Source organism: Heteronotia binoei, chromosome 9 (assembly GCF_032191835.1).
Source record: "Heteronotia binoei isolate CCM8104 ecotype False Entrance Well chromosome 9, APGP_CSIRO_Hbin_v1, whole genome shotgun sequence".
Lineage (NCBI taxonomy): Eukaryota > Metazoa > Chordata > Lepidosauria > Squamata > Gekkonidae > Heteronotia > Heteronotia binoei.
In genome coordinates, this window is record NC_083231.1 from 108,267,744 (window position 1) to 108,281,951 (window position 14,208).

The 14,208-nt window shown below is 46.2% G+C and overlaps 1 protein-coding gene across 1 annotated transcript in view; it reads right to left on the reverse strand.

The window, feature by feature from the left end:
* FRAS1 (Fraser extracellular matrix complex subunit 1) overlaps positions 1 to 14,208 on the reverse strand; it is a 523,356-nt gene that overhangs the window by 125,323 nt on the left and 383,825 nt on the right. Inside the window, 2 exon segments of the mRNA XM_060247149.1 lie at positions 1,795 to 1,909; positions 6,385 to 6,501. Of these exon segments, the coding sequence (XP_060103132.1) occupies positions 1,795 to 1,909; positions 6,385 to 6,501 (232 nt within the window).

Consider the following 14,208-nt stretch of genomic DNA (forward strand, 5'->3'; position numbering starts at 1 on the left):
TTGTCACAAGTTCTCACAGAGCGGTTCCTCTCAAGAGCAGTTTCTGTCAGAGCTCTCTCAGCCCCACCTACCTCACAGGGTGCCTGTTGTGGGGAGGGGAATGGAAAGGAGATCGTAAGCCGCTCTGAGACTCCTTTGGGTAGTGAAGGGCAGGGTATCAATCCAATCTCTTCTTCTTCTTCCAAATCCTCCCAGAAAGCCTTGCTGATGGGGCCTTCTCTCTGCAACCACTAAGCCTTCTATGTCTTCTCTGCTGTGCAGGCCTCAGATTCAGCGCAGGCCTCAGCGCAGCTCCTGAACCTTTCTGAGAGTTCCTCCTCCTGTCCATTGAATAGTAGGTGCAGCTGCATAACAATCCCTGGATGAGCTCCACCACCTACTCTTCTACAAAACGACCCCTGCTGCTGTGCCCCCCGCACTGCAGAAATACCACCTGCTCTGGCTTGCAGTATTCCATAGGTCATGTAAGACCTTGTTCTACAGGACTTTAAGCCATACCTTATACTGTTTTTGTGTTTTTACTATTGGTTTCACAGCTGTGACATTTGTCACCAACTGAATTTCACATACCGGTACTGTGTTTCTTAAATGTCTTTGTGCCTTTCTTAACTGGTTGTACACCACCTTAAACTTTTTGGGAAGGTGGGATATGAAAGAACTGAAAGTGGCAGAAACAGAAAGGCAGTTCTAACGGTGACTCTGCCAGGTTTCAGAATCAGTCTACGGCAGGGTCACCAATATGGTGCTTGTGGGCACCTTGGCACCTGCTGACACCTTTCCTTCAGCAGCTGATGCTTTTCAGGAAGTGGGCAAGGCCGGGTGGGGCTTTTGCCCAGCAAGGCTTCTGATTGGCCACTGGAGACTTGATTAGCTACAATGATTGTTTAAAATGTTGCTTCGGCGGCAGCTATGCCCACAGCACGAGGATCTTCGCTGTGTGGTTGAAGGTAAGCTGCGGCAGCCATTTTGTGGCTGGCTCCCCCTTGTGCAGGAGCCATTTGGTGGCAACCAGGGGTTCTCTTTTGTAGCAGAAACTCCTTTGCATATTAGGCCACACACCCCTGATGTAGCCAATCCTCCAAGAGCTTCCAAGGCTCTTAGTACAGGGCTCACTGTAAGCTCCAGGGGGATCGGCTACATCAGGGGGTGTGGCCTAATATGCAAAGGAGCTCTCCTAGAATTTCACCCCTGCATATTAGGCCACACACCCCTGATGTAGCCAATCCTCCAAGAGCTTCCAAGGCTCTTAGTACAGGGCTTACTGTAAGCTCCACGGGGATCGGCTACATCAGGGGGTGTGGCCTAATATGCAAAGGAGCTCTCCTAGAATTCCACCCCTGCATATTAGGCCACACACCCCTGATGTAGCCAATCCTCCAAGAGCTTCCAAGGCTCTTAGTACAGGGCTCACTGTAAGCTCCAGGGGGATTGGCTACATCAGGGGGTGTGGCCTAATATGCAAAGGAGCTCTCCTAGAATTCCACCCCTGCATATTAGGCCACACACCCCTGATGTAGCCAATCCTCCAAGAGCTTCCAAGGCTCTTAGTACAGGGCTCACTGTAAGCTCCACGGGGATCGGCTACATCAGGGGGTGTGGCCTAATATGCAAAGGAGCTCTTGTTACAGAAAAAAAAGCCCCAGTAACAACCATGCTGTGTTCAAAGGCGCCTGTGGGTTTAAAAGGTTGGGAACTTAAAAGGTTGGGAAGTTGATTTACAATCACAGTTCGGCCCTTCTGTGCTTTACAGGCATAAGTGATTTCATTACGAATTGGATTTATTAAGTGTCTTGCCTTGATTTGGAGGCAGGGGCACAGTCACATTGAACACGACTTTCTCACTGGGACTCTCTGAGTCAACAAAAGAGAGATGAAAGGGTTCTACGGTGGTCACGCGGTCTTCCAAAGCCTGAAAGGAAAAAAGAGAAGATACAGTGGACACCAAGGGTTCAAACAGACACAGCAGAGATCACACATCTCCCTTTGTCTATAAAAAAGGAAATTGCAGGTTTGTGCAGACTCAATTTGAATTGGAGCCATGAGGAGAAGAAAGGAGGGGTTTAACCCTTCATTGTACAGGCAGATTTGATAACTGAAACCAGTTTCTGTGTTGATGGTAGCATTTCCAAGGGGGGAGGGGGAAATGGCACCCTTCTCAAAAATGGTGTAAAATCCAGAATCTTGCGGCCTTGGGGTGTCCCATACAAGATTCTGGATTCTGCACCATTTTTGAGAAGAAATTCAACTCAAGCACTTTATTGGACTGGATAAGTTATTATACCAACACAGGACTTACACATTTTGGATGACTTATGGACTATGAATCTTTTTGATATTTATGATTACACTGAATAATATTGTTGTCAATAATTTAACTGCAGTCTACTTTGTGTCAAACTGAGGCTGCATGAGCCTACAATTTGGATTTTATGGAGGGGCAGAAATGCGCGATCTCCGCCTCATTTACATTTGCAGTTAGACTGAGATACGCAGGGGACTTGCCCAGAAAACATAGCAGACCGATTAAGGGGTGTGCTAGCTTTCAAAAGATCCTGTGACATAAACTGTTTCCCAGATTTGGTATGTACTGTCAACTACCAAGTGCCATGCAGCATACCAGATAAAGTATCAGAAAAAATCTGAACGACGGAAAGAGAAATCATTGCCGAAAATAGGGGAGGGACGGTGGCTCAGTGGTAGAGCATCTGCTTGGGAAGCAGAAGGTCCCAGGTTCAATCCCCGGCATCTCCAACTAAAAAGGGTCCAGGCAAGTAGGTGTGAAAAACCTCAGCTTGAGAACCTGGAGAGCCGCTGCCAGTCTGAGTAGACAAGACTGACTTTGATGGACCCAGGGTCTGATTCAGTATAAGGCATCTTCATATGTTCATATGTTCAAATGACACTTCTGAAAACTGAATGCTTACACCGCAGTCTTACACAAGTCCTCCTCATGTGTCAGTCATCATTAAACTGAAAAGGGGCTTGCTGTGGAAAGCACTATGAGATTACGAATGAATGAATGAATAAATCCACCCCGCTTGCATTCATTCACTTAGAGCCTCTGTCTTCTTCCACATGCCACCTTTATCACAAGGTGAACTGTTTTGCAAATAACCCTGGATGTGCAAATTACATCAGCTGTTTATTCATTACACTTGTCTCTCATGACAGTGAGAGAGCAGGGCCTTTTTTGTAGCAGGAACTCCTTTGCATTTTAGGCCGCACCCCCCTGATGTAGCCAATCCTCCTGGAGTTTAGAGTGGGCCCTGTACGAAGAGCCCTGTCAGCTCTGCTAAAGAGACTGAAGTGTAACATTGCAATACAGGAAAGCCCAAGTTCAAATCTCACTCTGCCATGAAGCTCTCTGCTTGGGCCAGTCACTCTAATCCTGTCTCAAAGGGTTGTGGGAAAAAAATGGGAGAAGGGAACAAGCAAGCCATTCTGAGTTCCTTGGAGGAACCAGTGGGATAAAAATTCAAATAAGTAAATGGCGATAAATTCTGGACTAAAAAAAAAAGAAGTGTGAATACACCGTGTTAAACAAAAGGTGCAGGCGTATCTAGTGCTGGTGATTACTACACAATGTACACATTTTTCTATAGTTCACACTAGAGCTCCTCAGTCATGTTTGAACCGTTTCCAGAGGGTATGATTAGAAGCCAAGAAGTGTTACGGGGAGTTGCTTAACCTTTTCACCACTTGCCATTTCCACTTCTTAAAAACACTTATTTAAAAGCCCCGCAGCTGCTTTTCCCCCCATGCGAAGTCAAAACATATTTAGAATTTAAAAGCGGGGCGGGAAAGGACCAGAGAGGGGAGATTTGATGGAGTGAGGCAGGCAGTATGCAGGGAAAGGGGAACTCATGAACTTACTGAATCAGAAAAGGAAAGGAAAGGTCCCCTGTTCAAGCACCAGTAGTTTCCGACTCTGGGGTGATGTTGCTTTCACGTTTTCATGGCAGACTTTTTACGGGGTGGTTTGCCATTGCCTTCCCCAGTCATCTACACTTTCCCCCTAGCAAGCTCATTTTACTGACCTGGGAAGAATGGAACGCTGAGTCAACCTGAAACCAGCTTCCGCTGGGATAGAACTCAAGTCGTGAGCAGAGAATTCAGATCACAGTACTGCAGTACTGCTGCTTTACCACTCTGCGCCACGGGGCTGCTATATTGAATCTGACCCTCGCTCCATTAAGATCAGCATTGTCTGCTCAGACTGGCAGAGGCTCTCCGGGGTCTCAGGCCAGGGCTCTTTCACATCACCTGCTGCCTGATCCTTTTCACTGCAGATGCCGAGGAATGAACCTGGGACCTTCTGCATGCCAAGCAGATGCCGATAAAGCAGCAAGCGATATAAGGGCGTCCATGCCCCCAAATCACTTTTGTTTTTAGGATTTAGAAGTCTGGCCGTGGACCAAGTATTTAGAAGGCTGAACTCTTCAGACCCAGCGACAAATGCTTTTGCTTAGCTGTGGAGTTATACGTCAATATAGGAAAATGAGGAACTCGAAAAAAGCATTATGCGAAAATTGTACGAACACACAAGGACAAAGGCAATACTGGAGTTTTGCTAAACTTCACTCGACTGTTCTGTATAAGTCATTCAAACTGATTTCTTGCTATGGAGTGGGCGGAGTGGCTTCTTGGTGCAGAAACTAATCTAATTCTAAGACCTTAGAGAGAAATTTCATAGGCAGGATTATGCCGATGCAGGATGAACCGAGCACCCTTTGTAAAGAAGAGATTGAGTGACACGGTCCCTTTACATTTCCTACCCAAGAGATGGAGAATCCCATCAGCAAACCGCAGCATGTCATTCAATTCTTGATGGGGTGGGAAGAGGAGAAGGAGGGAGGGAAATGGATACTTAGGTTTCTTTGTTCATTTATTGCTTATACTGTAAAATTTAGAAAGGAAAATAAAAATAAGTTTTTAAAAAATTCTAAACTCCTTTGCAAGCAATTAGCTGTAAAATCCAGCAATGTTCTAAGCAATCAACACGTCTTTCATGGTTTTTATTCCACAAAAGGGAAGTTGTCATATCGTGCTCCAAATGGTGGCTCCAGCACAATTCACCTATGTTCAAAAGGCTGCCGTGTTTTCAGGATTTAAGAAGGAACCTCGGGTGAATTACCCAGTAGAAAGGATGGGAGGTGGAAGATGTGGGGAGGGCAAACAGGATTGCAACTAAAAGATGCATTCACTTATGTTACAACTGAACTATGGCAGTGTACAGAATGACTGCACTAACCACAGATATACTGCTCCTAACTCAGGGCTCACTTTGCAGCAGGAGTTCCCTTGCACGCCCCTGATGTAGCCAACCCTCCAAGAGCTTACAGTAGGCCCTGTAAGAAGAGCCCTGCAAGCTCCAGGAGGATTGGCTACATCAAGGGGTGAGGCCTAAGATGCAAAGGAGCTCCTGCTACAAAGTGAGCCCTGCTCTTCATGAATAATATGCCCTGGCCTGGATGGCTCAGGCTAGCCTGATCGTTCCAGATCTCAGAAACTAAGCAAGGTCAGCCCTGTTTACCTAGTTAGTACTTGAATGAGAGCCCACCAAGGAAGTCCAGGGTCACCACACAGAGGAAGGCAACTGCAAAACACCTCTGGTCATCTTCAGCAATTAAACTATAATGCCATAAATTGGATATGACTTCACAGCACTTTCAACCATCAACGAATAATCCACACACAGGGGATTTTTTTTTGGTAGCAGGAACTCCTTTGCATATTAGGCCACACCCCCTGGTATAGCCAATCCTCCAAGAGATTAGAGGGCTCTTATTACTGGGCCTACTGTAAGCTCCAGGAGGATTGGCTACATCAGGGGTGTGTGGCCTAATATGCAAAGGAGTCCCTGCTACAAAAAGAGTCCTGTCCACACGTAGTATGGAATATCAGTGTGGGGACAATATCTTTAAATAACTTATACCTAGAATTAAGCGTTGTTGGTCTTCAAGGTGCCACTGGACTCAAACTGTTCTGTTGCTTCAGACCAACATGAATGTGTATTACTTGAGGCTGCTATATGCTGTTTCCTTTATGGCAGGAGTGAGCATGGCTCTGATCTCTACAGAGGGCAGGGGATGATTACCGTAGTTCACCATGGAAACGTACGGATCCCTACCAGGGGTGGAATTCTAGCATGAGCTCCTTTGCATATTAGGCCACACACCCCTGATGTAGCCAATCCCCCAAGAGCTTACAAAAAAGGGCCTTATAAATCCTTGGAGGATTGGCTACATTAGGGGTGTTTGGCCTAATATGCAAAGGAGCTCCTGCTAGAATTCCACCCCTGGTCCCTACTGGATGCAGAATATTTGGGGTGGGGTGGGGGGTCCAGTGAGTAGCTCAGCTGAGGCTGCGGTAGGCTGGACTTACGGTCATATGGAGAGAAGAGCCAAGGGAGAGCTGAGGTGACTCAGACGTATGCGGAAGAACAGCAATGTTGAGCAGATGGGTCTCCAGATGGGCTTGTGGAACGGCGGTGCTGGACACCTGGAAATGTGACATCACATAAATGAGGCCAAGGGAATGAGAACAATACACCAACACACCTGCTTGTGCAGCTTCTACCTGCATACGTGCCCCAGAGAGTGCTGAGATCAGGTGCACAAAACCTTTTGACAATCCCCGGGCCGAAGGAGGCCAAATTGAAGAGTACAAGAGAAAGGGCCTTTTCGATCGCAGCTCCACACTGGTGGAACCAACCACCGGATGAAGTGCAGGCCCTGCGGAGTCTTGTTCAATTCCGTAGGGCCTGCAAGACTACCCTTTTCCAACTGGCCTTCTCTTGATGCGGATTTTAGCCTACTACATACGGACATCATAAATTACAAGTGGAGAACATCTACAACATAGCACCTGTAAATGTTAGTTTTTAACTTTGATGGTTTTAATTACAATGGTTTTAAATAGCAACTATTATGAATTATATATTGTATTGAGATAATGTTTTATATTGTAATTATGTATCTATTATATGTTGTGAGCCGCCCTGAGCCTGCTGTGGCGGGGAGGGCAGGATATAAATAAAATATTATTATTATTACTTTCCGAACAGGTGACGCTTCTACTGAAAATCCCTGGGCCAAAGGAGGCCAAATTGAAAGCAACAAGGGAGCGGGCCTTCTCGATAACAGCACCCCAATGGTGGAACCAGCTGCCAGAGGAGGTGCGGGCCCTGCGGGACCTTCATCAGTTCCGTAGGGCTTGCAAAACCGTCCTTCTCCAGCTGGCATATTAAGATGGAACCATCGCATCAATAAGCTACGTTTACATGTATCATAAGAATGTAGCGCCATAAATTTATACTGTCATTTAAATTTTAATCTAATCGCTGTTTTTAGAAAATGTATTTTAATGGTTATGTTGTATTTATTGTTATATCATGGTGTGACCCACCATGTCCTGTAAGCCGCCCTGAGCCTGCTTCGGTGGGGAGGAGGGGTATAAATAAAAATTTATTATTATTATTACCTGTGCGCCTCTGAAAGCTGCCTATGGAAAATATTGTCGGCATCCCTTCCTTCAGGCTAAACACTCTGGGCGTTTTCCCACAAAGCTTACCTTGGAGCGACGTCCCCCTTCACCGCGCAGCGTCTGCATGGATTTCCCACCAACTGCTCCGCATAACCAGGAAGAACCGCGGCTTTTGCGTCGCTAACGTAAACTGGTTTTTAGTGGTTTACATCTGCGACGCAAAAGGTCCGGCACTTCCTGGTTATGCAGAGCAGTTGGTGGGAAATCTGCGCAGACTCTGCGCGGTGAAGAGGGACGTCGCCCCGAGGTAAGCTCTGTGGGCAAGCCCTCTGTGTAACACACATGCAAATACACCAACTGGTAGCCTTATTTCCTCAACAAATACACTGTTATGGTGTTCTATCTGCAAGGGGTTGCCAATACCCTGGTTTAGAGCTGCCACCTCAGGGTTGAAAAGTACTTGGGAGATTTTGGGGGTGGAGGGCGGGGTTTGGGGAGGGGAGGGGCCTCAGCAGGATGTAATGCCACAGAGTCCATCCACACTCCAACGCAGTACTTTTCTTCAGGGGAACTCATCTCTTTCACATGGAGATCCACTGTAATGCTAGAGATCTCCAAGCTGTACTTGGGGAATGCCAAGAGATCTCCCAGAATTATAACTGATTTCCAGACTACAGAGATCAGTTCCCCTTGAGAAAATGTAATGTGGACTCCAGTGCAATTTACCCAGGACTTTTTTTTGCAGTGGGAACTCCTTTGAATATTAGGCCACACACGCTGATATAGCCAGTCCTCCTGGAGCTTATGGTAGGCCCTATACTAAGAGCCCTGTCAGCTCTTGGAGGATTGGCTACAGGGGTGTGTGGCCTATTATGCAAAGGAGTTCCCGCTTCAAAAAAAGCCCTGACTATACCCCACTAAGGCCTCTCCCTTCCTCAAACCCTGATCTCACCAGGCTTCTCTCTCTTCCCCAATCTCCCAGAATTTCCCAACCCAGAGATGACAACCTTAATAACTACAGATGACCAACCATTTCTCTTGTAGGACACCATCAATCCCACTGTTCCTAACTTTACTAAAGGACTTTGCTAACTACTTGTGGCAATGCCAACTTGGCTAATATGTACACATGCTAAATTCTGTTGGTTACTTTCCCCCATGCACGTTAAGGTTGCAAGCCTAGTCATGCTTCCTTGGAAGTAAGCTCCACTGAACCCAATGAGACTTGCTCAGGAATAAATATACATAGGATTTAGCCACACAATACTTGACCTTACGCCCATAATGCTTTGCTCCCATCATAAATTGTGGTGCTAATTTTATAGGCCTCTATGGTTACTGATTCATTGAAATCAGATTATAGACAGAGCCAATAATTATATCTTTAATGGCACGTGTGCATGAGTGTGTGTGTGTACGCAAACATGCACACACAGCCTGAATAGCCAAGATTAGCTTGAGCTCAGCAAAACTCAGAAGTTAAGCAATGTTGGTCACTGTTAAGTGTGTGGATGGGAGACTACCAAGGAAGATCCTGGTTGTTATGCAGAGGAAGGCAATGGGAAACCACCTCTGTGCACATCTTGCTTAAAAACTCCTTGAGGAGTCACCATAAGTCAGCCGTGACTTCATGACATTTAATTACTGTTATGAGTCTGCAGACTGATTTTTATGATTCATCAGTTTTTATAAGCTATGTCGTGATAATTGCCTGTTCGTTGGGTGTTGCCATTTCTACGACCTGTGCATGCATGTGTAAATAAATTAACACCCCGGGTTTATCAGGGTTCCTCATCTCGATTTTGAGAACGTTTTGATTGATAACGCCACCAGCACCAATCACAGAGGCAGGCAGGCCCGCTATTAAAGTTTGATTAAGGCTCACCTTTCTAATATGCAATTAGAGAACTGACAAGAGTTACTGCATTTTAGCTGGGAGGCAGAGTATGGACACAGAATACACAAAGCCCCAGGTTGGGTTCTTCTAATCGGCAATTAGAGAATCTCAGATAACAGAATGGGAGATACCCAGCTCATTAGCCCAAAGAGCTGGGACTCAAGACTTAATTTAATTTGGGCAGGAACAATCTAGATGGCCCCCTACTCAGACTCAGCCTAGCACTGCCAACAACTTGGAGGGCGGGGGGAATGCCTTGTATCTTTGATGGAGGCCTAATGGGATATTATTTACCAGGTGATGTTCTTTACCTCCTCCTCACGAAAAGCTTTTTGGCCCCTAGCCAAACATAAAGCCTTTATTGAAGAGATGGGAATTTTTTTCCCCCTTCATGTTGTTGGCAATGCTGCTACAGACAGATCTAGGCTGATTTCCCACTCACCCTATGCCGCTCTGACGTTCCTCTTATCAGCGCGGCATCCTTCCGATTTCCCACTATCTGCCCCGGGGCTTCATCTTGCGTCAGCGTTTTTGCGCAGCAACAAGAAACTGGTTTTTATTTATTTATTTATTTATTCCGTAACTTATATCCCACCCTTCCCACAAGTGGCTCAGGGCGGCTTACAACAAACAATAAAACAATAAAATTGGAACAAATTAATACATTTAAATTCAAACATTTAAAACCTAAAAACCTTAAAATTTTACATTTTACCTTAAAACTGTACAGTATAATCACAAAAATCTAAGATCTAGAAAGCTACATTTGTCTAGTCAGGTGTAGGCTAACCGGTTTTAGCGGTTTCTATTTGGAAAACACAACAGCGGCCACAGGATTGGAGAAGATCAGTTTATATTCCAATCCCAAAGAAGGGTAATGCCAAGGAATGTTCAAACTATCGCACCATGGCGCTCATTTCACATGCCAGCAAGGTCATGTTAAAGATGCTTCAGCGGTATGTAGATCGGGAACTATCAGAACTTCAAGCTGGGTTTGGAGAGGTTGAGAAACTAGAGATCAAATTGCCAACATTCAATGGATTATGGAGAGAGCACGGGAGTATCAGAAAAACGTCTATTTCTGTTTCATTGACAATGCTAAAGCCTTTGATTGTGTGGATCACAGCAAACTGTGGCAAGTCCTTAAAGAGATGGGAGTACCAGACTACCTCACATGTCTCCTGAGAAACGTGTATAAGGGTCAAGAAGCAACGGTCAGAACAGGATATGGAACAACTGATGGGTTTAGAATAGGAAAAGGAGTTTGACAAGGATGTATATTGTCATGTGTATTTATATGCAGAGTACACCACACGGAATGATGGCCTGGATGAAGCACAAGCCGGAATTAAGATTGCTGAGAAAAACATCAACAACCAGATATGCAGATGACACCACTCTAATGGCAGAAAGTGAGGAGGACCTAAGGAACCTCTTGTTGAGGGTGAAAGAGGAGAGCACAAAAGCAGGCTTGAAACTCAACATCAAAATAACTAAGATCATGGCATCTGGCCTCATCACACCATGACAAATAGAAGGGGAAGACATGGAAGTAGTGGCAGACTTCACGTTTCTGGGATCCAAGATCACTGCAGATGGTGACTGTAGCCATGAAATTAAAAGATGTTTGCTCCTTGGGAGGACAGCTATGGCAAACCTGGGCAGTAAAATAAAAAGTAGAGACATCACCCTGCCAATGAAAGTCTGTGTAGTCAAAGCAATGGTATTCCCACTAGTAATGTATGGCTGTGAGAGCTGGACCATAAGGAAGGCAGAGCGCAGAAGAATAGATGCTTTTGAGATGTGGTGCTGGAGAAGACTCTTGAGAGTCCCTTGGACTGCAAGAAGATCAAATCAGACAGTCCTATGGGAAATCAACCCAGATTGTTCCCTGGAAAGTCAGATGCTGAAGCTGAAGCTCAAATACTTTGGCCACCCAATGAGAAGGGAACACTCGCTGGAGAAGATCCTGATTCTGGGAAAGACAGAAGGCAAAAGAAGAAGGGGATGGCAAAAGATGAGATGGGTGGACAGTGTTGCTGATGTAACAAACACGAATTTGGGCAGACTTCGGAGGATGGTGGAAGACAGGAGGGCCTGGCGTGACTTTGTCCATGGGGTCACAGAGAGTCAGACTCAACTGTGCGACTGAACAACAAAAAATTCACCGTGCAAAAATGGTGATGCAAGATGAAGCCCCGGGGCAGATAGTGGGAAATCGGAAGGATGTGGCACTGAAAAGAGGAAAGTCAGAGCGGCATAGGGTGAGTGAGAAATCGGTCCTACTGAAAATCACAGATTTTTTTCCTGTAAAGGGCAAATCTCATGCATGTGCAGCCCTGATTCAGGGGAAGGCAGACACATGAACATGTGAAACTGCCTTATACTGAATCAGGCCCATCAGTAGAAAAAAGCAAGAGTCCAGTAGCATCTTAAAGACTAACAAAATTTGTGGCAGAGGAGGAGCTGTAGCGTATCTGTAGCAGCAGAAAAGAGCAGGAGTCCTGTAGCACCTTAAAGAATAACAAAATTTGTGGCAGGGGAGGGGCTTTTGTGCGTTGCTGCTCACTCATCAATTGAGCCGCTTCAGTGAGCAGTGACTCACAAAAGCTCATTTCTGGCCACAAATTGTGTTAGAGGAGGAGGAGAAGAAGACGACTCCAGATTTATACCCTGCCCTTCTCTCCGAATCAGAGCGGCTTGCAATCTCCTATATCTTCTCCCCCCACAAAAAGACACCCTGTGAGGTGGGTGGGTCTGAGAGAGCTCTCACAGGAGCTGCCCTTTCAAGGACAGCATCTGCAAGAGCTATGGCTGACCCAAGGCTATTCCAGCAGCTGCAAGTGGAGGAGTGGGGAATCAAACCCAGTTCTCCCAGATAAGAGTCCGTGCACTTAACCACTACACCAAACTGGCTCTCTGTTTAAGATGCTCTTGGGCTCTTGTTCTTTTCTACTGCTAGCGACAGACCAACACAGCTACTCGTCTTGATCTATCTTGGTCCACCAAGATCCATCTAGTCTACTCAGACTGGCAGCAGCTCTCCAGGGTCTCAGGAAGGGAGGTCTTTCACCACCCCTAGTGCCTTGGTCCTTTTTTAACTGGACATGCCAGGGATTGAACCTGGGACCACCTGCATGCAAAGCGGATGCTCCGCTACTGAGCCACAGCCTTTTCCCAGCAGGAGATGCAAGCCTAAGCACAAGTCCCTGAGAGTAAGCCCCAAAACGTCACTGACTCCTGAGCAGACCTGTTTAGGAGCACTTCCTCCTTACTCGCTCCGTTTCGCTAGCTGAAACCAGGATCCCTGCACTTACACTAGCAACGTTAAGGAAACGAGATGCGTCTTTTAAAAACATTCCCCTCCCCGTGCGGTCTTTATCCAAACCAGAAGGATGTGCATGCACAATCTGTCTTTGACTTAGTAGGAGTCCAGCAGCACCTTCAAGACCAGCAAAGTTTTATTCAGACTGTAAGCTTTCGTGTGCATGCAGACTTCATCAGACAATGGAATGGGGGGTACACTGAGCAGAGCTACATCTAGCTGATGGGCAGTGGTTAAGAATGCAAAGTGGTACGAAGTTAAAATCCAAGGGCAAAATAGTGAAAGTAACAAATTGAAAGAACATTTGGTAGCAATTAGTGTAATTAACAAACTGAAAGAACATTATTGGTTTCTTGCATTTGCTATCCAGGTTCTTTCAATTTGTTAATTTCATTACTTTGCCATTGGAAAAGAAGTCCTCTTCTCCCTTTCTCACAATATGAAAACTCGTGGGCATCCGATGAGATTGCTGAGCAGTCAGGTTAGAACTGATAAAAGGAAGTCCTTCTTCACCCAGAGGGTGATGAACACATGGAATTCCCTGCCACAGAAGGTGGTGGCGGCCATAAGCACAGACAGCTTCAAGAGGGGCTTGGATAAGCATACAGAGCAGAGGTTCATCAGTGGCTATTAGCCACAGTGTATTGTTGGAACTCTCTGTCTGGGGCTCTGATGCTTTGTATTCTTAGTGCTTGGGGGGACAGTGGGAGGGCCTCTAGTGCCCTGGCCCCACTGGTGGACCTTCTGATGGCACTTGAGTTTTTTGGCAACTGTGTGACATATAAACCTGATCCAAAATGGTTTCCAACACGGAAAGCCAGTTTGGTATAGTGGTTAAGTGTGCGGACTCTTATCTGGGAGAACCGGGTTTGATTCTCCACTCCTCCACTTGCACCTGCTAGCATGGCCTTGGGTCAGCCATAGCTCTGGCAGAGGTTGTCCTTGAAAGGGCAGCTGCTGGGAGAGCCCTCTCCAGCCCCACCCACCTCACAGGGTGTCTGTTGTGGGGGAGGAAGGGAAAGGAGATTGTGAGCCGCTCTGAGACTCTTTGGAGTGGAGGGCGGGATATAAATCCAATATCTTCTTCTTATGTTCTTACATTCTTATTCTAACTTTACACCACTTGGCATGCTTAACCACCGCCCACCAGCTATAAGTAGCTCTGGTCACTGTGCCCCATTACATTGTCTGATGAAGCATGCATACATACGAAAGCTTACATTCTGAATAAAACTTGGTTGGTCTTAAAGGTGCTACTGGACTCCTGCTTTGTTCTACTGCTTCAGACCAACACAGCTGCCCACCTGGATCTGTCTTTGACTTGACAGAGAACCATGCTCTCCATCGCATCAGTTTCTGCCTTAAGCATTACACTTCCCATAATGAACGGATTTAACACTTTAAAGCAGGAGTGTCAAACATGCGGACCGGGGGCTGAATCAGGTCCCCGAAGGGCTCCTATCACCCCCCCGAGCAATTAGCTCTTGTCTCCTTCGTTTTT